This window comes from Ochotona princeps, chromosome 29 (assembly GCF_030435755.1).
Source record: "Ochotona princeps isolate mOchPri1 chromosome 29, mOchPri1.hap1, whole genome shotgun sequence".
NCBI lineage: Eukaryota > Metazoa > Chordata > Mammalia > Lagomorpha > Ochotonidae > Ochotona > Ochotona princeps.
Genome location: NC_080860.1, coordinates 8,595,445 through 8,619,290, shown reverse-complemented (window position 1 = coordinate 8,619,290; position 23,846 = coordinate 8,595,445). Strand labels below are relative to the sequence as shown.

The 23,846-nt window shown below is 57.6% G+C and overlaps 2 protein-coding genes across 6 annotated transcripts in view; one reads left to right on the top strand and one right to left on the bottom strand.

The window, feature by feature from the left end:
• TESC (tescalcin) overlaps positions 1 to 13,243 on the top strand; it is a 46,161-nt gene extending 32,918 nt beyond the window's left edge. For 2 of the 5 annotated variants that reach the window (XM_058656707.1, XM_058656710.1), the window contains exons 3-8: positions 1,992 to 2,072; positions 6,499 to 6,638; positions 7,853 to 7,914; positions 8,007 to 8,117; positions 11,141 to 11,188; positions 13,021 to 13,243. In XM_058656707.1, the coding sequence (XP_058512690.1) occupies positions 1,992 to 2,072; positions 6,499 to 6,638; positions 7,853 to 7,914; positions 8,007 to 8,117; positions 11,141 to 11,188; positions 13,021 to 13,098 (520 nt within the window). In that variant the 3' untranslated portion in view covers positions 13,099 to 13,243. Of the gene's footprint in view, positions 1 to 1,991; positions 2,073 to 6,498; positions 6,639 to 7,852; positions 7,920 to 8,006; positions 8,118 to 11,140; positions 11,189 to 13,020 lie in introns of all 5 variants that reach the window. The other 3 variants (XM_058656709.1, XM_004597776.2, XR_009244380.1) reach the window with 2 other exon arrangements.
• Positions 13,244 to 18,502: 5,259 nt separating this feature from the next.
• FBXW8 (F-box and WD repeat domain containing 8) overlaps positions 18,503 to 23,846 on the bottom strand; it is a 114,361-nt gene continuing 109,017 nt past the window's right edge. Inside the window, exons 9-11 of the mRNA XM_004597796.3 lie at positions 21,749 to 21,922; positions 19,354 to 19,464; positions 18,503 to 18,849 (exon numbers count right to left, since the gene is read on the bottom strand). Coding sequence (XP_004597853.2) covers positions 18,705 to 18,849; positions 19,354 to 19,464; positions 21,749 to 21,922 — 430 coding nt within the window. The 3' untranslated portion in view covers positions 18,503 to 18,704. The remainder of the gene's footprint in view (positions 18,850 to 19,353; positions 19,465 to 21,748; positions 21,923 to 23,846) is intronic.

Here is a 23,846-nt window from a genome sequence, read left to right as displayed (position 1 = left end):
CATTTGAGGTGTGCGGTTGTTTCTGCATCCCTGCGGAGTGGCCGTCTGCCCCAACACAGTGGGTTGGCCGTTGTGGCTGAGTGTGTCATATGCATGATACAGGTGCCATGCAGTCTGGGCTTGGCTCCTTGCCAGTGCCAAGTTTCTGAAGGTCCTGGTGGTGGCATGGGGGTTCATGCTTTATTCTTCCTCACACATCACACCCCTTCCCTCTGGGTCGCCTGTCCCAAGTACGTGTCCATCTCTGGAGTTGGGCCCTTGTGAATCCAGGTCAGTGTGCTCCGATGCCAGCCCCTGAACTTGGCAGCATGTTGTTTCAGCCCAGCCGGGAGGTCTGATGGAGAGGCACAGGAGGACGCCCAGTAGTGGAGGGGATACTGAGCAGCCTAGGCCTCACGCCCCTCCAGGTCCCCCCAGTCCGTGCAGTGGGTACTGAGCTGTATTTCTAGGGAACCTTCCAGCTCAGTGATGGGCCCTTGGGATCGGGGTGGGGGATATTGCCTCCTCCCCCAGACACCTGCTGCTTGGAGTTCTGAGTCCCAGTTCCGGCGAGTGTCCATCTTGTCTCTCCAGACTTCTCCCTGGAACTCCCCCAACCCGGCCTCTGGTGCCCTGAGGGGATGCCGGCCTGTGCACTGGGTCCCTTCCACTTGCCTGTAGCCGCCAGAGCACAGGGCAAGGCACAGTGAACAGGGAGTGGATCCTGAGAGTGCAGGGCTGCCCATCTGGTGTGGGAAGGAAGGACCTGCGGCCCTGGCAGGGCCACCTTTGCCTCCACGCCTGCATTCCCATGGCTCTAGGGCCCAGGCTGGTCACAGGCCATCCTGCCAGAGGTGTACCTTCCCCACCCCAGGTGCACAGTTTTGAAACAAATAATACAGTTAAAATTAAGTGGCAGAGAGCTACAGGGATGGAGAAAGCATCCATTTATAGCTTCAGGCCAGCAGCTTACAGCCACCGGGCCAGGGCCAGGCCACAGCTCCATCTGGGTCCCCTGTAAGTAGGGCAGGGACCCAAGTACTCGAACCTTCATCCATCACCTGGTGCCACCCCATGAGCCGGAGGAAACCAGGTTAGAAGTGGAGGGGCCAGACTCAAGGCAGGTATCATAATAGGAGGTGTGGGTGTTCCCAAGCAGCATTCTGAGAGCTATGGCAGTCAGGTGCCCATGTTGAAGCAGGGTTGTTTGTTTTTAAATAAAAGCTTTGTTTTCTTGATGTATCATTTACATCCCGTGTGCTTGCCTATTATAACATAACCCAGTGACATTTAACACCTAAAGAGTTAGGATTATAGACCCACAGTTTGTTGAGCATACGGAGAGCGACTATGTGCTGGTTCACTCCCCTGAGGCCCGCAGTGCAGCCTGGGACTCCGTGCAGGTCTCCTGTGTGTGCAAAGGGGCCCAGCTCCTGGAAGAGCTGCCTCCCTGGGTCTGCATTGGGGAACTGGAGCTGGGACGCGCACCTGGATGCTCTGACATAGACATGGCCGTGGTAGTGGGCGCCTTGGCCACTGGGCAGACAAGTTGAGACAGTTTCCACAATCCCTGAAAGACACCCGGCCCTCTGAGCCATCTCGCCTCACCTCCCCTCTCACATGACAGCTGCTCACCTCCTTTCTGTGCTCATGGACTCGGCTCTTCTGGGCATTTCCTATAAACGTGTGTCCACTTGCACCTGGTTTCTGTCGCTCAGCCTCGTGTTCTCAAAGAAAGTTCTGCCATCACCCAGGCTGCTGGGTGAATTTCCTTTCCCACCAGGTCCCTTCTGAAGCCCCTGGGCACACAACGCTGGTCTTCTCATTTGCCTCCAGGCCCTACCCTGCCTCTGCACAGGCTCAACAGGCAAGGAGGAATACTTGTGGGTCACCCAGAGCCATCCTCGTGGGAAACTGCGGAGGGTGGCTTGCTTCCTGGTAGAATCGCCCGCAGACACCCATGTTCTTTTTTGTCACTCTCTTTCCGGTGCCATTTGCCGCTTGCAAACCAGCAAGGAGAACTTTAACAGCGTCCCCGACCTGGAACTCAACCCCATCCGCTCCAAGATCGTACGTGCCTTCTTCGACAACAGGTGGGCTGGCCCAGAGGCAGGATGCCTTGTCCTTCAGTGCTAGGCCCCGTCCTGCCCGCTGGGGTGGAGAGAGGCCCTGGCAGCAGGGAGGCGGTGGTGGGGTCCACAGCTGAAGCATGTGGGACAGCTGGCTCCACCTCCCAGGCTCCTGGTGGCACCTAGGGCGGGGCCCTGAGGGGTGGGTTCTCGGCTTTCAGGCTTGCTGCTGCTGTGGCTGCCAGCCAAGTGTCTCCCAAGCCTCTCCACATCCTCAAGTGTGGAAGCCACCATCTTTTTAGAAGTAGTTTATGAGAAAAGCAGACAGAGCTCTCATCCATTGGTGCCCGCAGCAGCCCTGCTGGGCCGGGCTGAAGAGCCATCCAGCACTTCCACATGGGTGGCAGCGGCTCAGCCCTGCAGCCACCGCTGCCCTGTCCCAGGGTATGTGACAGCAGGAGGCTGGAATCACACACAGCTGAGGAACCAGGCTGAGCTTCTGCCTTCAGTGCCAGTTGGAGTCTCGACTGTTGAATTTCTGATCCAGCTCCCTGCGTGTGGCCTGGGAAGGCAGTGGAGGATGGCAGGTCCGTGGGCCCCTGCACCCATGTGGGAGAACTGGAAGAAGCTCCTGGCTCTTGGCTTCAGCCTGGCCCAGTCCTGGCTACTGTGGCTGTTTGGAGAGTAAACTGGTGGATGGAAGCTTCATTCCCATTCTATCTTCTGTCCTCCCTCACCTCTCCCTCCCTCTCGCCTTTCCTCTCTCCGTCTTGCCTTCTCTCTGTAGCTCTCTTTCAAAACAAATTTTTTTAAAAAGGAGCATGGTAGAGATTTAGAATTTTTTTAAAGCATGTGACTGAGGATTTTTGTTGCTGTATTGATAAAGTTTTTATTTCTTATCATGCCAAAAAAGTGGGGGAGGACAGTACGGTGTCCTAACTGGCTAATCCTCCACCTGCTGGTGCTGGCATCCTATAGGAGTGCCAGTTCGTGTCCCAGTGGCTCCATCTCCCAATCCATCTCCCTGCTGATGACCTGGAAAAGCAGTGGAGGACGGCCCAGGTCCTTGGGCCCCACACCCACGTGGGAGATCTGGAAGAAGCTCCTGGCTCCTGACTTTGGATCAGGCGTTGCAGCCATTTGGGGAGTGAATCAATGGATGGAACCCCTCTCCATCTGTTCTCTTCTGTCTGCCATGCCAACTTCCAAGTAAAATAAATAAAAACAAAGCAACTGGGGCTTGACCTCAGGCTCTCCGAGCTGGGACAGGGACATCCCGCATGGCATCTTGACACCATTCCCAGCGCCACCCTGTCTGTGACCCACCCCCAGAAGTAACATCCCATGGCTTTCACTCAGGCGCCTCATTAGAGGCAAGTATTGGGTCACCCCACACTTCCTCTTTAAAAATTTGCTGAGAGGAAAAAAAAAATTTGTTGAGAGAGAAATCTTCCATCCACTGGTTCACTCCCAAAATGACTGCAGCAGCCAGACCTGCGGCAGGATTGATTTGAAGCCAGTAGTCAGGAACTTCATCGGGGTCTCCCCCATGGGTGCAGGGGCCCAGGGACTTGGCCATCATTGGCTGCTTTCCCAGGCGCATGAGCAGGGAGCTGGATCGATAGTGAAGCAGCCAGAACTGGAACCAGTGCCTCAAGTTAGAGACCAACCTTGAAAGCCGCAGCCTGTCCCACCCCATGCTTTAAAGAGGAAACAACCCGGGCATGGTCGCTGACAGACGGGGCAGGGAGAGGCGCCTTTTGGTGGCTGCCTCAGTTTGCCCTCCTACACACTGGACAGGTCATAACTCCTGCCTCGGGGACTTGCCACGCAGGGGCCATGTCATGCTGTTGTGAAGGTATGAGTGGGCGCTCACATGCCCAGTGGCCTAGGCTGAGAGGCAGACCGTGGCCTGGTGTTTATGTTGAAGGACTTCGTCATCGGGGTTGGGGGCTAAACATGGTGCTTGTGGCTTTGCGTTGGGAGTTGTGTGAGCGAAGGCCCAGGGTGTGTGCGCCTGTGCAGACGCAAGCTGCATGTTATACTGCGCATGATTCCTTAAAAAGAAGGGAGCCAGGATCGCAGCTTGGCTCCCAGTTCCTAGGGACTGTTATCTGTGTGAGACACCTCCTCAGAGAGACCGGGGGCGGGAAGCGGACAGAGCTGACACTTATTCTGGCTAGAGGGCTTAGGGTTGGACATCGGGAGGCAATGGCCAGCTCTCCTTTCCGTGAGCGTGTGAGGCTGTGCAGGGTGGCTGCATGGTGCACAGGTGTCAGGGTGCTGCGTGGGCAGAGCCAGAGAGACTCCAGGTGGGGCAGGAGAGCAGGTGGGCGGGAGGGCTGGGCTGGGCTGGGCTACCGAGGGACTTGGAGAGCAGGTGGTAGCTGGAAGTCATCTCCAGGCTCTCATTTGCATCTTGCAAAGCTCATCTATGCTGCAGGGGGAGGGCCCGGGGTGGTGGGGGCTGCTCCTGGCAGCTGCAAGGACCCAGTCAGAGCCCACACATGCCACAGGGCAAGGACAGGGTGGGGAGAGCAGTGGAGACTCCCAGGTCTAGGGCTGGGGGCGCCTTGGCTCCCACTACCTGGAGCCACTCTTGGAAGGTGTCCAGAGACCTCTCAGGCCCACGTGGGCCACAGTGGGCAGGAGCGGGGTTGCCATGCCCCCTCTAGGCTCTGGGGAGCCCCCCTATGGAGAGGGGAGGCACCTATCACTCCCAAGGGGATGGAGTTGTAGGAGCAGCCACAAGTGGGATTTTCTAGCCTCATCCTTGGTTCCCAAGATTCTTCAGGGATGGGGCAGGGCCTTAAGATTACTGCCTGGTCCTGGGTGCCCAGTTGAGGCTTGAGGCGTGTGAGTGGAGGGCAAGTAAAGCTGGCTCCAGTGACTTGGTCTGCACTTCCTGGGCTCCGGCTGTCCCAGCTTTTTGCAGACTCTCAGGGGAGTTTCTCTGGAAACCAGATCCCTGCCCGTGTGCCCCGAGGGACTGTCCTGTTGTCCCCAGAGCTCATCTCCATGGCTCCCTCTCAGCCTGAACTGCCCAGGAAGGACATGGGGGCCAAACAAGGAGCTCTGGGGGATTGATGATTCAAATGCTCTGGGAGGAGCAGATGGCAGGAGCCTTAGATGGTTTGACAGCTTGAGGGAGACAGATTGATGCCGCAGGCCTGGTAGAGATATCAGCTCCCTGCTGTGGTAGCATGTGGGAGTCACTGCTTTCTAGAAAGTTCCTTGACATGGAACACTCTGTCAGATGTGAAGTGCAGTGAGATTTTTCAGTGCAGGGGCAGTGGAGGGGCCTTCTCAGAGAAGATGATGAATGTGTTTCTTTTTTTTTTTTTTTTTTTAAAGATTTATTTTATTTTTATTACAAAGTCAGATATACTGAGAGGAGGAGAGATAGAGAAGAAGTGGAGCTGCCGGGATTAGAACCAGCGGCCATATGGGATCAAGGCGAGGACCTTAGCCACTAGGCCATGCTGCCGAGCCCTGAATGTGTTTCTTTAAACATGTGCAGCCGTCAGCCCCTGCACTGTGCTGGCGCAGCTGTCATTGTGGCCTGGCCAACCTGGGCGCCCGGAGAACTCTGCCATGATAGGATGTGAGGTGACCACCTGCGCCCTCTGCCCGTTGGGCTGTGGTTGAAGCCAGGGAGCGATAAGGGCTTACCCCAGTGCTTTTGCTATGGGCCCCCCCCCCGACTGGTGGGGTTATTTTTCAGCCATTCTCCCCAGTGGGGGGCCCTTTGTCAGTGTTTACTAGCCCCCCATGGTGCACCGGGCACCCCTGTCCTGGGGCAGCTCCTGTACTGCATGGGCAGCCTGGAACCCGGTTCTGCTTCCCCTCCCTTGTGGAAAGGCTGCAGTTGGAGCCAGCCCCAATCCCCCCACCCCGGGATCTCCCCAGGGGCTCGCTTGGCACTTCTGCAGGTGTGGCGGCCGCTGACTCTGCTTATGGACAGCAGGGCCGCACAAGGGCAGTCAACCCCGTGTGGGGGTGGGAGGTTGCAGCCTGCTCCCCCCAAAGCCAGGGCTCTGGGTCTGTACCTGGAACCTCTCGTGCCCTGGCTTGCTGCGAAGTCCTCAGGTGTCTCCTGCCTGCGGGGTGAGACCTTCCCCAACGCCACTGCAACCCCCAGCTCACAGGCTGTACCTTGAGCCCGTGGTGCGTGAAGCTCCACACGCTGCACGAAAGCACATGTAGGTGTGCCCTGTGGGAGCCACTGCTCAGTGCCTCGGTTTCCGCACACGTGAGGCATCTGCTAGAGCCCTGGACAGGTAGGCAGGGTGGGGACTGGGCTTCACAGCCCCCCAAGTCCTTGGTACCTGGGCAGAGCAGGTGCTCGGTGAGCAGGGCCCTAGGTGTGGTGAGCCGCTGTGGGTGAAGCCTCCATCAGGGAAGGATGAGACCCAGGACCCTGTGACCCTCCACCCCGTTGCTTCTGCAGAAACCTGCGCAAGGGGCCCAGCGGCCTGGCTGACGAGATCAACTTCGAGGACTTCCTGACCATCATGTCGTACTTCCGGCCCATTGACACCAGCCTGGGCGAGGAGCAGGTGGAGCTGAGCCGCAAAGAGAAGCTGAGATGTGCGTGCCCCCTAGCCCAGGCCCCTTGGCCTCTGAGCCCCCAGCCCCACACAGGCTATGGGCCCCCAAGGCCTGTCCGCACAGCAAGGGGAGGGACCCAGAACACTGGCTGGGACCCATGATGGTCAGTCCCTAGAAAGGTGGCCCTGGTGTTCTTCATTGCTAAGTAACTTGTCAGCAGCTCTTGGCTTTCTGGGATGAGTAGGGGACTGTGGGATGATGGGTTCTGGTAGACCTGGGTGCCCGGTTTGTCTCTTGTCCTAGTGGCCCTGGGACACCCACCCCCTCTCTGTTGTAAGTTTAATTTATTTGAAAGTGACAGAAAGCAAGATCTTCCATGTACTTGTCAAGCCCCAGATGACCACAACTGGCAGGGATGGGCCAGGCTGAAAGGGGGAACCCAGAATTTCTTCTGCATCTCCCACATGAGCACAGGGGTCAAAGGGCTTGGGCCATCTTCACTGCTTTCCCAGGAGCAGCAGCAGGGAGCTGGCACTTGGGCTGGCACTCAGATGTGGGATGCCAGCAGCAGGAATGGCGACATAACTCACTGTGCCACAAGGCCGGGTCCTGTGTGATCTTGATGTGCTGCCTCTGAGCACACCAGTGGTCCCCAGGACACGCTAAAAGGCCGACAGGGAACCTCGAGGCCTGCTGGCGGAGCCCTCACGGTTCCCTGAGAGGTGACCTGGGCCGGCCAGCGTCCTTCGTGGCTGCTTTTCTCCCTAACGACTTGCCTGCGACTTCAGCCTGACTCTGCCTCTTGCGCCCAAGCGTGGATGGTTGTAGGGAAGGGCTTGGCTATCTTTAGCTCAGGAATGGGTCTGGGGTGACATCCTCATGTCATTCTGTTCGTTTACTCATAGGACTGGGAACCCAGGAAGCAGAGGGACTCACTCAGGTCCAACCCTGATGCCCCTTCCCAGGGTGTCGTGTGATAACCTGTGTTGGCCTTACGTCACTGTTGTGCTGGCCGCCCTTACCACATGCCAGGCTGGTCCCTGGGACCCCCAACCCCAGATGGCCAGAGCTGTTGCTCCCATTCTACAGATGGGGAAGCTGAGGCCCAGTGATGTTGAATAGCAGGCGAAGAGATCGGGCTTGGGCCCTGAGGCTTCGTGTTGGTGTGTTTCATTGAGTTCAGTACAGGTTTGAGAGCGAGGGAAGCCGGAGGCCTGGGTTCCTCCCTTGACCGAGCCTTGCTCTCCCCCCAGTCCTCTTCCACATGTACGACTCGGACAGCGACGGCCGCATCACCCTGGAGGAGTATCGAAATGTAAAGTATGCTTCCACACCTGCCTGCACCGCCTGGCTCCGTGACCCTGACCGAGGCCCCCGGGGGTCACTGGGCATCTCTGCCCCACCCAGCAGGTGGTGGAAGAGCTGCTGTCAGGAAACCCCCACATTGAGAAGGAGTCGGCGCGTTCCATTGCTGATGGGGCCATGATGGAGGCAGCCAGTGTGTGCGTGGGGCAGATGGTGAGTGCCAGGAGGTAGGGGTGCACGGTTGCAGGGACCCCAAGCCTGCAGCCTGCAGCTGTCCACACAGACTCATGCTTCACGGGGGTTTTGGGGGCCACGTGTGTGTCCTGCGACCAGGGCCCCACCCAGAGCAGAGCCTGAAACCTCTCCAGCTTTCCTGCCTGCGCCGCTCCAAGGACCGCGGGACCAGCCAGCCCCAACCCAGGCCTCCTGGACTATGTATTTCCTAATGAGTGACTCACTGGCCTCCTTGGGGAGTTGGGTTAGGCCGGGAGCCACCTTAGGCTGGGGTCAGGGGGAGGGAGTGTGGGCAGCAGGTGAGTAGAGTGCAGGACAGAGGCCTGGCTGTGCCACCTCCAGGGTGTCCTCCGTGCTTGGCTGCATTCCTCTAGGGGGAAATGGAGGACTTTGCTGAGCCTAGGCCCATCCTCGCTGGCGCGTCCCGCACCCCCTGCCCCGCACCCTTGTGGGGCCAAGCACAGCTCCCAGGCACTGACATGGGGCCATCTGGGCGGATGCTGTCCCATTCCCTTGTGGCCAGCTGCTTGGCCAAGGCCAGGCTCCCCTGTCTGCTGGCTGGTGGACTGGCTGTCAAGGGGACGTGGGCCAGAGCGGGTGCTCCTGGCCGGCTGTCAAGCCAGGTCCCTGCCTCGTTTAATCTCGTGCTCCAAGTGGCTCCATCCTGCTGCACTCTAGTGGGCGGTGTTGTTTGTTGTTCATAATTTGCTGTGGTGACGTAATGGGCAGCTGACGGCTGCTGATCTGCACGAGACCCCACAGACCTCTGGGAACTCGGGCCCGGCATTGCCCGGGGTGTGTCCTACGGCAACCATGGGGCTGCACCAGGCCATGGACCATGATCAGAACAGGTCCTGAGGACGACAGCATGTTGTTTGCCCTCATCGGGCCTTGGTGTCCCCTGCAAAGTGGCTCAGGGCAAGATAAGCACAGAGGGAACTGTGTGCCCAGTGCCAAGTTGGGGGGCCTAGGTTTTGGACCATGCAGCCTCTGTGGACCTGGCAGAGCTGGCCTCCAAAGTGGGGCAGCGATTTCGTCCCCAGTGCCCTGTGGGAGGCAGTAGTGTAATGACTGGAGTGGCTGATGCCCACACTTGCGCTGCCACCACTTGCAGCCCCGCCATCCCCCATGTGCCTGGCCCATGTGGACCAGCAGCCCAGCCCCAGCACCCCCGGAGCCTCTTGTTGGTTGAGTGGGAACAAGGTCTGAGCCCCTGGGGCACTGGGGTGTCATGGGCAGCAGCAGTGTGGAATCCTGGGGCCAGACCCAGGGGGCAGCACAGCGGGTGCCACTGTTTGCTCTCAGCCCAGGCCCTGAGGAATTCTTCTTGAAGATGCCAACACCCACATGGGTGTGGGGATTTCAAGAACATGCGTGGCAAAACAGACTGAAAAGAGGTGTCATGGCATAAGCTGGTGCCTGTGACGCCACATCCCAGATTGGTGCCAGCTTGAGTCCTGGCTGCCCTGCTGCTGGGCCAGCTCTGCAGAGAGTGGCCGAGTGCCGCCCACACAGGAGGCCTGCCTGCAGCTCCTGACTCCTGGCTTTGGCCTGGCCATTGTGTCATTTGTGAAATGAAGCAACGGATGGAAGGTTCTCTCTCTCCAACTCTGCCTTTTAAATACATAGCTTTTAATTTTTTAAGAGATTTATTTATTTTTATTGGAAAGGCAGATTTGCAGAGCGAAGGAGAGATGGAGAGAGAGAGGGCTTCCACTTGCTGGTTCACTCTCCGAATGGCTGCAATGGCCAGAGATGAGCTGATTCAAAGCCAGGGGCCAGGAGCTGCTTCTGGGTCTCCCACAAGAGTGCAGAGGCCCAAAGACCTGGGCCATCCTCCACTGCTTTCCCAGGCCACAAGCCGAGGGCTGGATCAGGAGTGGAGCAACCTGAACACAAACTTGCCCATGTAGATGTAGGGTAGAGGATTAGCCCGTTGCACCACAGCACTGGCCCCTAAAATTTTTGAGAACAGAGATAGTGAGAGATCTCTCACTCATTGGCTTACTCTCCAAATGCCTACAACGGCCCAGGGCTGGGCCAGGCTGAAGCCAGGAGCTGGGAATCCAATCAAGTGGCCCACAGGGGTGAGGGGACAGTGGAGCAGTCCCTCGCCGCCTCATGGCGCATGTCTACAGGAGCTGCGGCCCCAGAGCAGCTGCTGCCAGGTGGGATCTGAACATCCCGAGTGATGCCTTAGCTGCTGTGCCCGACGCATGCGTCCCCAGAGTTTCTGAAATCAGCACGTATGAAGAATCTTCATCAAGTTCACAGAAATGCTAATTGAAAAAGTGGGTTTAGGAGCATGTCTATGCTGGAATTATCTTTCAATCCCATTTTCTGGAAGCTTGTGTGCCGTAGCACTATCTGGGCCTGTGGTTCTGATTGGCAAGATGGCCTTGAGCTGACATCTGTCCACACATGCACACTCAGGCCCACTGGGCATGCATGGGGCTGTCTGGTGGCAGGTGCTTCTGCCTAGTGACGTGTGTCTCCAGGCTCATCCCTGTTGGCGAGGGTGCCAACTGTCCTAAGTGGCTGTGTGGCAGCTGGCCCTAGGGGCCACAGAGATGGATGTGTCCTGCCCTTCCGTGATGGCCACTGCCATGGGGTGCCAGGGAAGCAGTGTCACAAGGTTTGGTCATATATGCATCCAGAGTAGTAGGGAAAGGGGTGGGACCCCAGGTAATGTCCCCAGAGCAGGAAGGGCACAGGTGGAGACTGGCACAGCAGTCACGCTGGTTGGGAGAGGCCCTGGGGCCAAGACAAGGTGGCCTCATGTTCACACTCAGCCCTCCTCCCTGGGGGCTGGCCTGCAAGGGTTCCTATCAGCCTCCAGGGGCTTAGCCGTGACCTGGGGCCATGCCAGCTCAGGAGTGCCCACGGCCAGGCCTGTTTGTCCTGGACCCTCCCTGGGGGCCTAGGAGGGGAGGGAGCGCTGCTGTGGGTGACCTGTGGGCGGGGCCTCCCTCTGCCTCACTGGCTGTGTGTTCTCTCTCCAGGAACCCGATCAAGTGTACGAGGGAATCACCTTTGAGGACTTCCTCAAGGTGGGTGTACAGGAGGTGGCGGGGGCGGGGGCGCAGGGAGCTGCAGGGTCCAGGGTAAAGACGTGGCTTATCACCCACAGTGGTCAGGGACTAGGTTCCCAGCGCCCAGCAGCCCCCCAGGCTGAGGTTGAGGCTGGTCGTGACCAGAGCAGGGCACGCTGTCCTCACCCATGTTTATCCTGAGGCTGCCATCAACAGTGACTGCACTAGTGCCAGTGCCAGCCACGCCCATGGCATCTACCAGAGGGTGAACTCCTCTCTCACCTGGGAGCCTGGGTCCTGTCTCAGCAGCAGTCCTGCTCCACAGCTGAGACAGGAGTTCTGGAAGCTGCCAAGGCCGACACCCTTGTTGGCATGGCCTGCCCTTCACTTGCCCCGGGGATGTGGTTTTGAAAGCCTGTGTTTGCAACAAGTGTGTGAGAGCTGTGTGTGCTTTGGGGGTGTGTGAGGGCTCGGGCTGTGGGCACATGGTGCACTGCTGAGTCCCGGGACAACTCGAGCATCTCTGTCAGTGAGCCCCTGTGTAGGAGGGGCAGTGTTGTTTCTGAGCAGCTGCCCACACAGGCATCCCTGACTGTGCAGTCCCAGCCCCTGCTCCAGGGTGTAGAGCCTGATGCCACTGGGTGTCGGGGCTTGCCACACACTCCTCATGGCCCTGGCTGGGAGTCAGAATACCAAGGACAGCAGAGAACAGGGGTGGGTGGGAGGTCTCAGGCCAGCCGGGCAGCACCTCTGTCGGGGCTATGCCTGGAGCAGGGCTCAAAGCTTGGTCCCTGGGGGCCTGACCACTGCCCTGGCTCCCTGAGGCACAGGCCTGGAGTGGGGTGGGGTGGAGGAACCTGTGTCGCAGGTCACCCCTGCTCCTGCTGGCTCCTGCTGGCTCCTGCTGGTTCGGGAAAGCAGCCCTGAGCAGACTGCAGGGTGAGGAGTGGGAGAGGCGGCTGGGGCAGGGCAGCGCTGGTTTAACCCGAACACTGGCATGACTGTGCCTCTGGAACCCACTTCCTTCTCCCACCATCCCAGCCAGAAGCCGTGTCCCAGGTTCCTTCTGGCACCCTTGGCCACTGCCACAGCAGTAACTGGCAGTTAGCAGGTGTCACACTTAGCTTGTATGTGGGGTTGTTGTCAAGACCCTAGCCCACAGCTCAACAGGAACTAGACATTGTCCCTGAATCCCTCACAGTGCCCAGAGCAGGGGCAGGGGACTGGGCAGTGCCTGGGGACTGTGGGCAGCATGACAGTGGCAGCCCCATGGGCATCTCTGGAGATGCTGGGAGTGGCAGCTTGAGGGTGGCAAGTCCTTACGTAAGCAGAGACAGGTGTGGTCCGCCCACCATGTTCCTGGTGCTGCTCAAACTCCCCTCCTCCTAGTCTGCGGTTCCCAGGGGCCCGTGTGCACTGGCAAGTGCATGGTGTCGTGGCAGTGATGGGATTCCTCAGCCTAAACACTCACCAGGCTGTCACCATGGCTGGGACCACTGGCCTGAGTCTATGCATAACACACCCCTTACCCTAGGCTCTAAGGACCAGGCCGGCGTGTGCCGTCTCCCATGGCTTGATGAGTCCTCAAAGTCTACATATACATCTGCCACCAGCATGGTTCCATCTGAGCCCCTCCCCACCCTGTGTCCTGGGAAGTGGGCAGCACGGCCACGGTGACCCTGTCGTTGGGTGGATGCACAGGGGTCGGGGAGTGGGTCCTGTAATTTGTGCACAAATCCCCCAAGCTGCAGGCCCTGGTGAAGGTTTCCGTGATGCGGGGGCGGGGGCCTGGAGCAGCTGCGGTGTAGGCCAGGTCCAGCCAACCCTGATGCCCACCCCGTGGATTGCAGATCTGGCAGGGCATTGACATCGAGACCAAGATGCACGTCCGCTTCCTCAACATGGAGACCATCGCCCTCTGCCACTGACGCGCCTGCACCCCCGGCCCCTGGGAGAGCTGTGCTCGGGTTGGGGGCGGCCCCTGTGTGCTCTGCAGTGGATGCTCCTATAAAATAATCCACGCATATCCTCACGTCACACACCCTGGCGGGGAGGGGATGTGGGACACTGATGTTTTTAATCTAATAATAATAATAGTAATAATAATAATAATAAAAGGGTTTGTTAAGGAACACGGCTCCTCCCGTCCATGGGTGCCCTGGCATCTGGTAGCTCAGAACAGTTGGAGGGAGCTTCAAGCAGGTCGTGGAAAAAGGGCTTCAGGTGAAGAACCAAAACAAAGCATAAAATGCACACAGTTTGTGGCCCTTTAAACACATTTTCCACGAACTTATTGAATAACCCTCATTGCATAGCTCTTGAAATTTTTTGCACCAAAATTAACTTTTCATTTCCATCTGCATGAACTTTTTTGGAGTCCCCTTATGTGAGGAGCAGGCAGTACTGAGGAGGGGAGCCACCAGATGCTGCGGATGTTCAGGGGGTTCACTCTCCTGCCTATGTGGGGGACGGCAGGGTGAGCCCCCACCCCGCCCCGCCCCTGGGACTCTCCGTGGGCCAGGGCTGGAGTGAGGCCATCTTGCCGTCGAGATCGGGACGTACATGGATGAGACGACGTGAGGAGCCCAGGCGCCTGTGCCCTCCATCGGTGGTCTTGGCATTCCGTACCCCAGCTCTGAGCTTGGGGGTCTGCTGGCTAGGCTGCCCATGGACTCCGTGGGCACCCCCGGGGATTGCAGCTGTGTTCGGGGAGACTCACCACTGAAGTGCCTGGTAAGCATTTCTGACCACTGCGCCTGTCACCGCCTAGCACTGTGGGGAGGGACGGGACAAGGGCAAGGTCAGCAGAGCGCCAGCTCTTGTGGCTCTGAACCTGGGGTGGCCCTCAGCTGGCCGAGGGTGTGGTTCAGAACGCTTGTATTTGTGGTACAGTCAGTTCCTTTATCGACTTGCACCCGGAGGCAGCTCTCTGTGCAAGCCATCCTGAGACGTTCTCTTGGTAACAGCAAGGCCCACTGTGACTTGCACGATTCAGTTTGCCACTTGAGGTTTTAAAATTAACATGCTTTATCTGCCTCACTCATATCCTTGCATTAGGGTTCATACCAGGAAAGGTTCAACAAGGCTCAGGTATCCTTCCCCAGGGGCGTGTGCACAGAACCCCGGTTTGCATGCAGTGAGCTCAGGCCTAAATGTCTGCTTTGTGACGTTCCCGGAAGCAAAGCTGAGTGTACCTGTTGTGTGACTTCCCTGTGGCTAGTCCCTCACACACATGTGCACGCTGATGCTGCACAGATAGCAAGGACTGTGCTTGGACCTCGTGGGGCTGGGATGCACGGTCATCAGCTTGCCGTGGGAAAGCTGGGCGTGGCGGCAGTGACCCAGGAGGCAGGGGCCACCGCTGTGCCAAAGGCTTTCGGGGATTCCCTGGTGCTCTTGGCCTCTGGGTGGACGGTACCCGGGGAGGTGTGTGACTGTTTCCCAAGTGTGTGGGTCTGTGCTGAGGGGGCAGGTGACAGCTGACATTTAAGTTAAAAGAATAAAGCAGTGACGTGAGTTACAGAGACATGGGGGGGAGACCGAAGGGAGTTCATGGAAAGTAGGCCAAAAAACCCCTAAAAGTATGATTCAGAAAATTCCCAGAACATGCGTATTGTAGCAGTGCTCCAGGTGGGATCCCAGAGTGGACATGTTTTTTGGCGCTTCCCATGAACTCTGCAGTGGCTGTGTGCACGCGTGCCACCTGGGGTTTGGTAGGTAGTCACCCCACTTTGGTTCAAGTCAGGGTATTGCAGGAGCAGCACCTGCTGCGGCCTCCTCTGCCCTCCCCAGGCCCGGCCTTGTCCTCTGCCCTCCCCACACCACCAAGCTGAGGCGGCCAGGCTTGGTGTGTCTGGGGAAGTGCAGGGCGGGGGCTGAAGCTGTGACCTGGAGCCCACTTGCTGCCTCCGGGACTCACCTTGCCTGGCCACCCAAGGCAACTGCAGCAGTGCTGAACAGCAGAGGGCGCTAGTGCGGCCTCCGTGGACCTGGGTTTCCTGGAACTCTCCTATGTGCTACGTTGTTTTGTTTTGTTTCTTACAATGAATCCCCTTTGCCAGCACCCAAGGCCTGGGATACAGATAAAGATGTGCGGCGCTGATGGCCGCCCATGCAGTGCAAACCGCTGAAGGCTGCCGGACGCTGCTGAGGCTGTGGTCCACGGCTCATCTGCACGTTGATTGAACTGAATTGCTGTGGTGCAGCCCATGGCCACTGGGGACGCCATCCCCCTGGCAGGGGTTTCGCTCGTTTTTCGTGGTGCTGCCTCACCCAGCTCGATGGCAGATGGAGGTCGGCTTCCAGGTGGGCCAGGTTGGGTTTGCAGGGCCTCACAGCACCTCTGGCCCTGACCGCTAACCTGGGCCTGGGGCTCAGGACCGCCTCGCCATTTGGGCAGTGGGCCAGGACTGGGGCAGGGGTGCTGCGTTGCCTCCTGGGCATATACTAGACGGGGCACCTCATCTGGAGCAGGCCAAGGTAGATGATGTTCTAAAATTTGTTCTCAAGCAGGCCAGTGGTGATGAGACAAGCATGAGGCTGGAGACTGCAAGGCCCAGGGTCACCAGTCCAGCCAGGATTAGAAGGAAGCTGCTATGTCCATTCTTCAGAGGCCTGTGTGTGGGCCGTGGGTGGGAGACCGGGCAGGACCAGCAGCCCCCAGCCGGCAGGAAGGCCAGGGAGGCCCCTCCCCGGCATCCTGAATCCTGCAGCCATTTGCTGGGAAATATGTCGACCACAGGATCCAGCCTGATGATCCCATGTTGCGCGGGAGGAGGTTAGCTGTTGCTGCCAGGAATGTGGCGACTTGGTCTGGTGGGTGACAGGGCTGTGCAATGGGAATCTGACACAGGCAGCCCGGGGAACCTCCTGTGGCCATGGTCACCATGAGCTATGGATGAAGCAGCTGAGGGAGGGGCACACAACATTGGCCGACTTGGGCAAACAGTTCCTTTCCTTGTGTCTGTTGGGCTGTGCTGCAGGGGGACAGTCAGCTCTGACCCTTGTCACAGAGCCATGGGACCTGTCCCCACCTGCCTGTAGCTAACAAGGCCAGTGCTGGCGATGACACTGGGTGACTCAAGTAGGCTGAGCGAGAGTTAATAATACAAGTGTCCTGGTGAGGGTTTTGCAAACACCTGCCCTGGAGGGTGCCCTTCTTTGTGGCAGTGACCTTGGGAAAGACCAGAAGAGCTGAGTGGGCAGAACTGAGTGGTAAGCTGTCCTGGGCACCAGTGCCAGCAGGGTCTGGCGGCCAACACGGACCCCATGACTCAAGATGAGGGAGGGTGCCGTGGCTGCTTGGCCTTTAAGTCAGCAGGAGATGAGGCTCTGCGCTGGCCAATGTCTGTACCCCTTAGGACAGCCTGCAGCTGTCAGTAGCAAGACTCCACTTGTCACAGCCCACAGACACGAAGACAAGCTGGCGGCTTTCCCTCCCATCCCAGGCTGAGACGAGGTCCCCAGGGTACAGCGGTCCAACGGCTGCTTCTGGAAGCTCCTGGTCAACATGAGCGGCCAGGAGCAGGCTGGTGTGCACACGGCCCCTGCTGGAGCCCAGCACGCGCGAATCTGCCACCACGTATTAGAGGCAGGTCTGGTCCAAGTCGCCGCAGGCTTGCAGCCGTAGCCAGGTAACCATCTGGCCTGGCCATGGGCACTGTGGGCAGGTCTGTGTGGCTCACGGCGCCGCGGGTCATCAAGCTAGCGCTGTAAGCTCTCTGCCACCACAGCTGCGGTTCACAGTGCACGCCGGCTGAGGAAGACAGCCCTGGCTGCACCCGCCTGTGGCCTGCCTGTCACCCTTCTCTGGTGCTGTTTCCATGGCCCTTGAAACGGGGGAAAGAGGAGGTTACCTAGTTCTTGGGTAGAACGGAATGAAGGACCCCCATCTCTGCGGTTGTTAGAGGGTCCAGAACGCCACTCGTGGACCAAGTGTTTTGCCCTCTGGCCAGCTGCTATGGAGAGGGCAAGGCCAAGGGCACTGGTGGCCAGGGGACTCTTCTCTGGCACCTGAGACTTATGTGGGGGCAGCGATGGGGGTTCCCTCTGATTCCGAGGAAAGCTAACCATCCCCTCCTCCCAGGAACACAGCCTCTTACCCGGTTCCCTCACAGGGCCCTGGGTTCTCAGGCTGTAGCTGGCAGTGCCTGTGAAGCAGCTCTACTGTGGGCTGCCCAGCAAGGCCGTTCCGAGGATGGCGAGTGGGACACACTTTAAACACGAGCCATTGGTAAGTTCCGAAAGTTTAATACCAACACGCGTGCACAAGGTAGAAGGCAGGTCCCAGGATGTTGGGGAGAAGGCGCTGCAGCCTCGGGGTGGTCCCAGGTGCATATCCGAGGGTAGGTGGGACTGGCAGAGACTTCAGCCCACCCCATGCTGGGAACCTGCAGCCACCCACAGGGCAGGGCAGAAGAGGGGGAACATGGCAGCTCTTGGGGTGCAGGGATCCAAGGGCCCAACTGCTGACAGTGGGCAGCAGAAGGAGGAAGCGACTTTTAATTTTGGTGCATGGGCCTAATTTCTTTTGAACTCGAGCTCTAGTTTGTATTGCAGGATACAAAGGCAGTGAGTCTGGAACCAAGTCCCAGAAATCCCACTGGCCCCAGACTAGGGAAAGAGGAGCCGAAGACGCCTGCTTGCAGGAGGGAAACTGAAGAGTCCTCCTCCCTCCCTCCCTCCGAAGGCAGGCCTCCTCGGGCCCTCCCGGTGGGCCCTTGCCTCTGTTTCTGTGGAGCACCTCGTTGCCTTGTCTCTTTGAAAAACTGGTTTGGGCTTGGAGGCCGTTCTCCAAGCATTTCCTAATGCCTGTTTTTATCTGCTGGACCATCACTGCTCCAGGCCCCAATACCTCGCCAGAGTTTCCTGAAGTGGGGTCTCAGTTCTCTGAGCCAGCCACAGCATGGTCACGATCATCCTCAACTAAGGCTCTGTTCTGGAGTTCCCAGGTACCTGTCATTTCGCTTCCTGGCGGTGTCCTGTGCACTCAGGGCTTTGCTGTTGGCCTTCCCATGTGGCCTGTTCTGGGGGCAGTGATGTACGAACACCCACTGAGCCCAGCCTGTTCAGGACATAAAACAAAGCTCCCACACCTATGGGTGCCTCTGCTCTGCCGCTCCCCCATGGGCATGGGTTGGCGTTTCCCTGTCCTGTTGTGCTGGGACAGACTAAGGGGTAGGAGAAGGTGCACAGTGCACGGGGCAGGCAGGTGACTCGTAGGCACGTGGGGCCCTGTGTTCTGTGGCATGTGTGTAAATGCACAGTTGCACACCAGGGTGGGCTCTGCTCCTAGAGGGGCTCCACACGGGGGAAAGTGTGTTAAGCCAGGCCAGGGATCTGACCTCAGCTGGGTGCACGGCCCTCAAGGCACAGGAGCAACAGCACGAACGAGGCCCAGGCAAGCCTGGCTTTCTCAGGGGGCTCAGGGTGCGCCCTCCCTCAAATCATCCACAAAACACCCAGTGCAGGGCTCTCTGGAGTTTTAAAATTCCTAAAATTGGTCCAGCCCGCCTTTCTCCCCAGGGGCAGGTCCTTAGGCGTTGTCTGAGGGAAATGCCAGCGCGAGGTTGTAGTCGTAACTGTTCATGGCGCCGCAGGACGAGCGGCACATGGGTAGGGGGCTCTGAAAGGCCAGCTGGTCCACTGCGAAGGCGTAGGCGTGGATCAGGCCCCGGTGCCTGTGGGGGCAGAAGGCAGCAGCAGGTCAGGGCCCCGGCCTACCCTCCCCCAGGGGCCTGTGTCTGCAGTCTCACCGGGGACGAGGGCAGCCTATCCTTTGGAGCTGACGCTCACTCCCAGGGACAGAGGCCCCTAACAGGGATGTCACAGGCCCCAGCTGAATTTGCAGGATGACCTGGGCCCACCCCATGGCGGTCTCTTGTTCGGCAGCTCACCACTGGGCAGACAGACTCTAACCTCAGGTGGGTCCCCTTCAGTCGCCCACCACTGGCTTATGGCCACAGCAGTCTCTACAGGTGCACTTCAAACAGTTCATGGAAAAATGGAATTAGAAGTCTATCCGTACCTATTTTTTTAAATCCACACATAACATTAATAACAGGCATTTTTCCTGAGCTTTTTGAAGACCTCCTGTCTCCTGCTTTCTCTGCTCAGACTGGCCCTGCTGGAGCATGCAACCTGCAGAGGACAAGGTGGCAGGGAGGTGTCGGGCCCCAGCTGACCTCCTGTATGCGGTGAAGTTGTCCAGGTCAGGGTTGCGCAACACCCGCTCGTAGGGCACGTTGGCTGTGATGAGGCTGTGGCTGTTAAAGGAGATGTGCCGAACCGGGTGCCTGCAACAGGGAGAGGGTGCAGCTGGGAGCGGAGCCCATTCTCAGCCCAGTGAGAACAGGGCCAGCGGCAACAGCAGCAGGGCCATGCTCTGGGCAAGTGGAAGCACACCAGAACAATGGCCCTACAGCCTAGAGGACCAGAGCCAGCCCCTGGGCAGGTGACTCCAGCTGCCTCACCCCCTTCTATAGTCACAGGGCCACGGGGGCTGCTGTGAGAACATGCCTAGAAAAACCTGGAAAGAAACGGCTTCAATGATGCTTAGCAGAAGCTTGTGGTCTTGGCTCTGGGCTGAAGCTGTGCCACCTGTCCTCAGAGACCTTCCTCACGGGTTCAGAGGCCAGAGGTGGAGCTGGCCAGTCCTGTTTGCGGCACTGGCATTCCCCCGTGGATACAAATTCAAGTTGTGTGTGGTCCAGCTCCCTGCTTATGACCTGGGAGGGCAGCAGAGGCTGGCCTAATTCTTAGAACTCTGTACCCACGTGGGAGACCCAGAAAAGGCTCCTGGCTTCGGATCAGTCCAGTTCCGGCTGTTGCAGTCATTTGGGGAGTGAACGAGTGGCTGGAAGAGCGCTCTGTGTTGCTGCCGCCACAGCCATGGCACAAAGCAGGGAGGAGCTCTTTGGCAGCAGGGGACGCCAAAGAGTAAATGCTGAGTGGAGGGGAGGAGTCCCGGGCCTGTCTGAGGCACCACACCCACAGGAAGGCTCCTCTGCAGGGGTGGGGGCAGCCTGGGTGGGCCACACGTGCTGCTAGGACCAAGCCTAGCCCGAGGCAGCAGGGAGGGTGGCATTGCCTGGTGCCAATGAAAATTCTGACCTTGGGGGAACCAAGTTGGGGCCATGCAGGTGCAAAGGCTGCACAAAGCACATCCCCTGGGGTGGGGGCAACTGAATGGCCCAGCTGAAGGAGTGCTCTGCTGCGGAGCTGTCTCCCTGGGGGCCCGGAGGATGGGGTCCCCGCACTGGGGTCTCCCCTTCGAAAAGCAAACACCAGCACTGGGCTTTGTGGCCGGGATTCCAGTGTGGAGTTCAGCTGGATTTGGCACCACCTGGTGGCAGCTCAGTGCCTAACTGCTTGTTTACAGGGACGGTGGAGATGGATGCTGCTCAGGGACATCTCAACTGGCCTGCAGGTAAGAAACAGATTATTAAAAACTATTTACTTATTTGAAAGGTAGAGCAAGAGGGAAGGGGTACCTTCAAGGCTCTGGCTCATTCCCCAAATGGCCAGCAGGATTGGAGCTAATTCAAAGACAGCAGCCAGGAGCTTCCCCCAGGTCTCCTCTGCTGTCTTCCGGCACCCCCTGAGCTGCTATGCGACAGCGCGGCCCTGAGCGGCCGTTCTCCACGGCACCTTGCTGCCTCCTGGGTCTGGCTCTTTACCTGGACTGGCAGCTGAGGCCTCCACCTGGGAGCCCCATCCTTCTGGACTACGCTCATGTCCACTGACCCCAGAAAGGCTTTTTCCGAAGTGCTGGGCGCAGGTCTGTTGCCTGCCTTTCCACTTGTCCCTAAGGCAGACAGTGTGGCCAGCCACACAGCTGGTGAGATCCAGAGGGTCCCAGATCCAGCAATGGAGCATGGGCTGGCGTGGTGGCACAGCGTGTTTACCAGGGGATGGTGGCATCTTTATTGCAATTTCTTCTTGCTAATGTGCCTATTAAGGCAGTGGATGATGGCTCTAGGGCTTGGGTCTTTACCATCACGTGGGAAACCAGAGGGCATGTCTGGCTCCAGCTTGGCCCGGTTCTAACACTGTGAAGGAGTGACCTAATGGATGTAAGATTTGTCACCCTGCCTTTCAAATAAGTCTTTAAAAATTAGGTACAAGCAGGCTCCCATGACGGTTTCTACCCATGCAGGCCCTCCAGTCCAGCATTCCTACAAGTTTTGGCCTGTGCTGGGGACAAGCCCCATCTCCAGAATATCAGCGCAAAAGCTTTGAGTGTAACTTCCTCGTGCAGTGGAACAGGAAGACTTTGAGGCCTAGGCCCTGCCAGCCAGTAGGAGGGGCATCCACATGGGTTTTGGGATGCCACTGTTTAAGATGGCATGTATAAGACCTGCATTTGTTTCCTAATGCAAAAAGGCCCTGAGCAGGCAGGGCTGAGGGGGAACTGCGCCTCACCCCTCAGGCAGCCTTCTGACTCTTCAAGGTGTGGAAACAGCCACCAGGACAGCAGCTTCCCTGCTCCTGGGGTGATGGGAGGGGTGTGGGGGTACTCAGCACAACGCACGCCCTGGCTGCCCGTGCCCTCCTGCAAGCACGGAGGAACCGCCTCACCTGGAATGTACCTCCCACAGCTTCTGGTTCATGCGATAATCCCACACGGAGACCAGGCCTTCCTCGCCTCCACTGACAACTTTCCAGTCGTCCATCTGCACCGCGGAGACCCCAAGCTGGTGGGCGGAGAGCGACAGTGCGATCTTATCCATGCGGAGGTCGTGGATCCTCACTCTGCAGGCAACAGAAGAGCCACGGTAAGGACCGGTATCAAAGGCTGAGCTCCTGGGCCCTGTTCCCACCTGCACACTCCTGAGGGCTGCCCCTCCACACCCTGCCCAGGGACTCAGCTGCCCACCTCCCGGGCAGAAGTTCTTAACATTTGATGATTACAAGACAAGCAATTATGTGATACAATGCTGTGAGGTGCAGCTGATTGGGCTGCAGCCAAAGGTAAGAAGTCAAACTCCTACCTGGCTAGGAAACAAAAGTTACAAAGTCATCATGGTCTTGTTAGAATTTAGAAAGGAAATACCTTCACAGTTAACTGTGGCACAAACTGTGGCCACTGCATAGTCCCTCATGGAAGCCATGACATAATGACTTGCCTTGTAATCATCAAGCATTTTCTTTCTAGATTTCTTATGAAAGTACATGCTAAATTTTCATGATCAGATATGGCAGAATTCTTCCCTGCTACGAACACCAGTACACACAGCTCTCTGAACAAGACCCAAGAGCTGAAGCTGAAATGCAGCAACATTTAAGGAAAGGAACGGTGTACACACTGCTAAGCCAGAGAGACAGCAGACGTGAACACCAGTACCAGCGAACACGGCTGACCTGACCCTGCCTGTGGCCTTGGACTCCAGTCACATGAGCACGCACATACCTTGCATGAGTTCCTGCCAAGTTGAAGGCATTGTGAAGAGGAATAAAATAACTCACAGTGAACTACCTGTAGATATTCTCATGAGAACGACTGAAGAGCCAACATGAGCCACAAACTCAGCACAGGGAGACTGCGCCCAAGACAGACTCACCAGTGACAAGAGCGGCTTCCCAGGGACCCCAAGACCATACTCGGTGTATGCTGCCGTGACGAGAAAGGTCCCAACTTTAGTGCAAGAACAGGTGCTTCTTAGGGCAAGCACTTCAGACCAACGGTGCAAGTTACAAAACGCTTGCTCACACCTGACTGGGGAACCAACTTTGCTCCTTAGTCATCATAATCTATACAGGTTTTTGAGTCAATTTTTTTAAAGGTCCAAATATGATAGGTTTTATGAAATTGATGCCCGGGAGAAAGAAAATCCGAGTCACTCGCCCAGGTTGTTCTCCCTTGCTTTGTCTAGCAGGTGCAGCAGAAGCGCAGCCCAGGCAGAGCTCGCCACCTGCTCCCTGGCTGGGGGAGGAGCGCCTGCTGACTCCTCTCATGAAGCTCGGACCCAGGCCTGACCCTGCAGAGCGCAGGCAACAGCAAGGCAAGCAGAGAGCCCCAGCCACGCTGCCTGTAAGTGGGACCCGAGACACCGCTGGGCCCCTTGCACGAAGCTTGGCAACCTGCTGCAAGAGAAAACCCACCCCATGGCAGGTCTCTGGGGCGGGGGGATATTCTGTCTATCTACATAGCAATTAAATGCAAAGCATGATAATTTTCTCAGAACTCTACCACATACATTACACTAAACTGAAGAGGGATTTAAAAGTTAAACCACAGGGAAGGTCTTTAAAGGCAAAATGAAGAAAGTGCTAACTCTATGGGAGAAAATCCAAAGTTAAGAATGAGTGCCATGGGGCTCATTTCCCACAATAAACTCCTTCCAATTAGGAGTAAAGACCAATAAACCACATTAAGAAACAATTCGTAAAGAGACACTAATGATTTTTAAGAAAGGTGTGCGATGTTGCAGATTAGCAGTGATGTGGCCATGCAGCTCTGCTTCCTCAGTGGTCTCCCCAGCAAAGTCCATGTGCAGTGTGGTGGCAGACACGCACAAACCTCTCTGGGGAGTGATCTGACAATCTCCAACAAAGTAGTAGTTATGCTCCACTCTGACCCAGCAATTCCACTTCCAAAAACGCATCTAGGAGCCAGCAGCACATACAGAGGGAGACAACACAGAGCAGGCTGTTACAGTTACACAGGTGTTGGGAG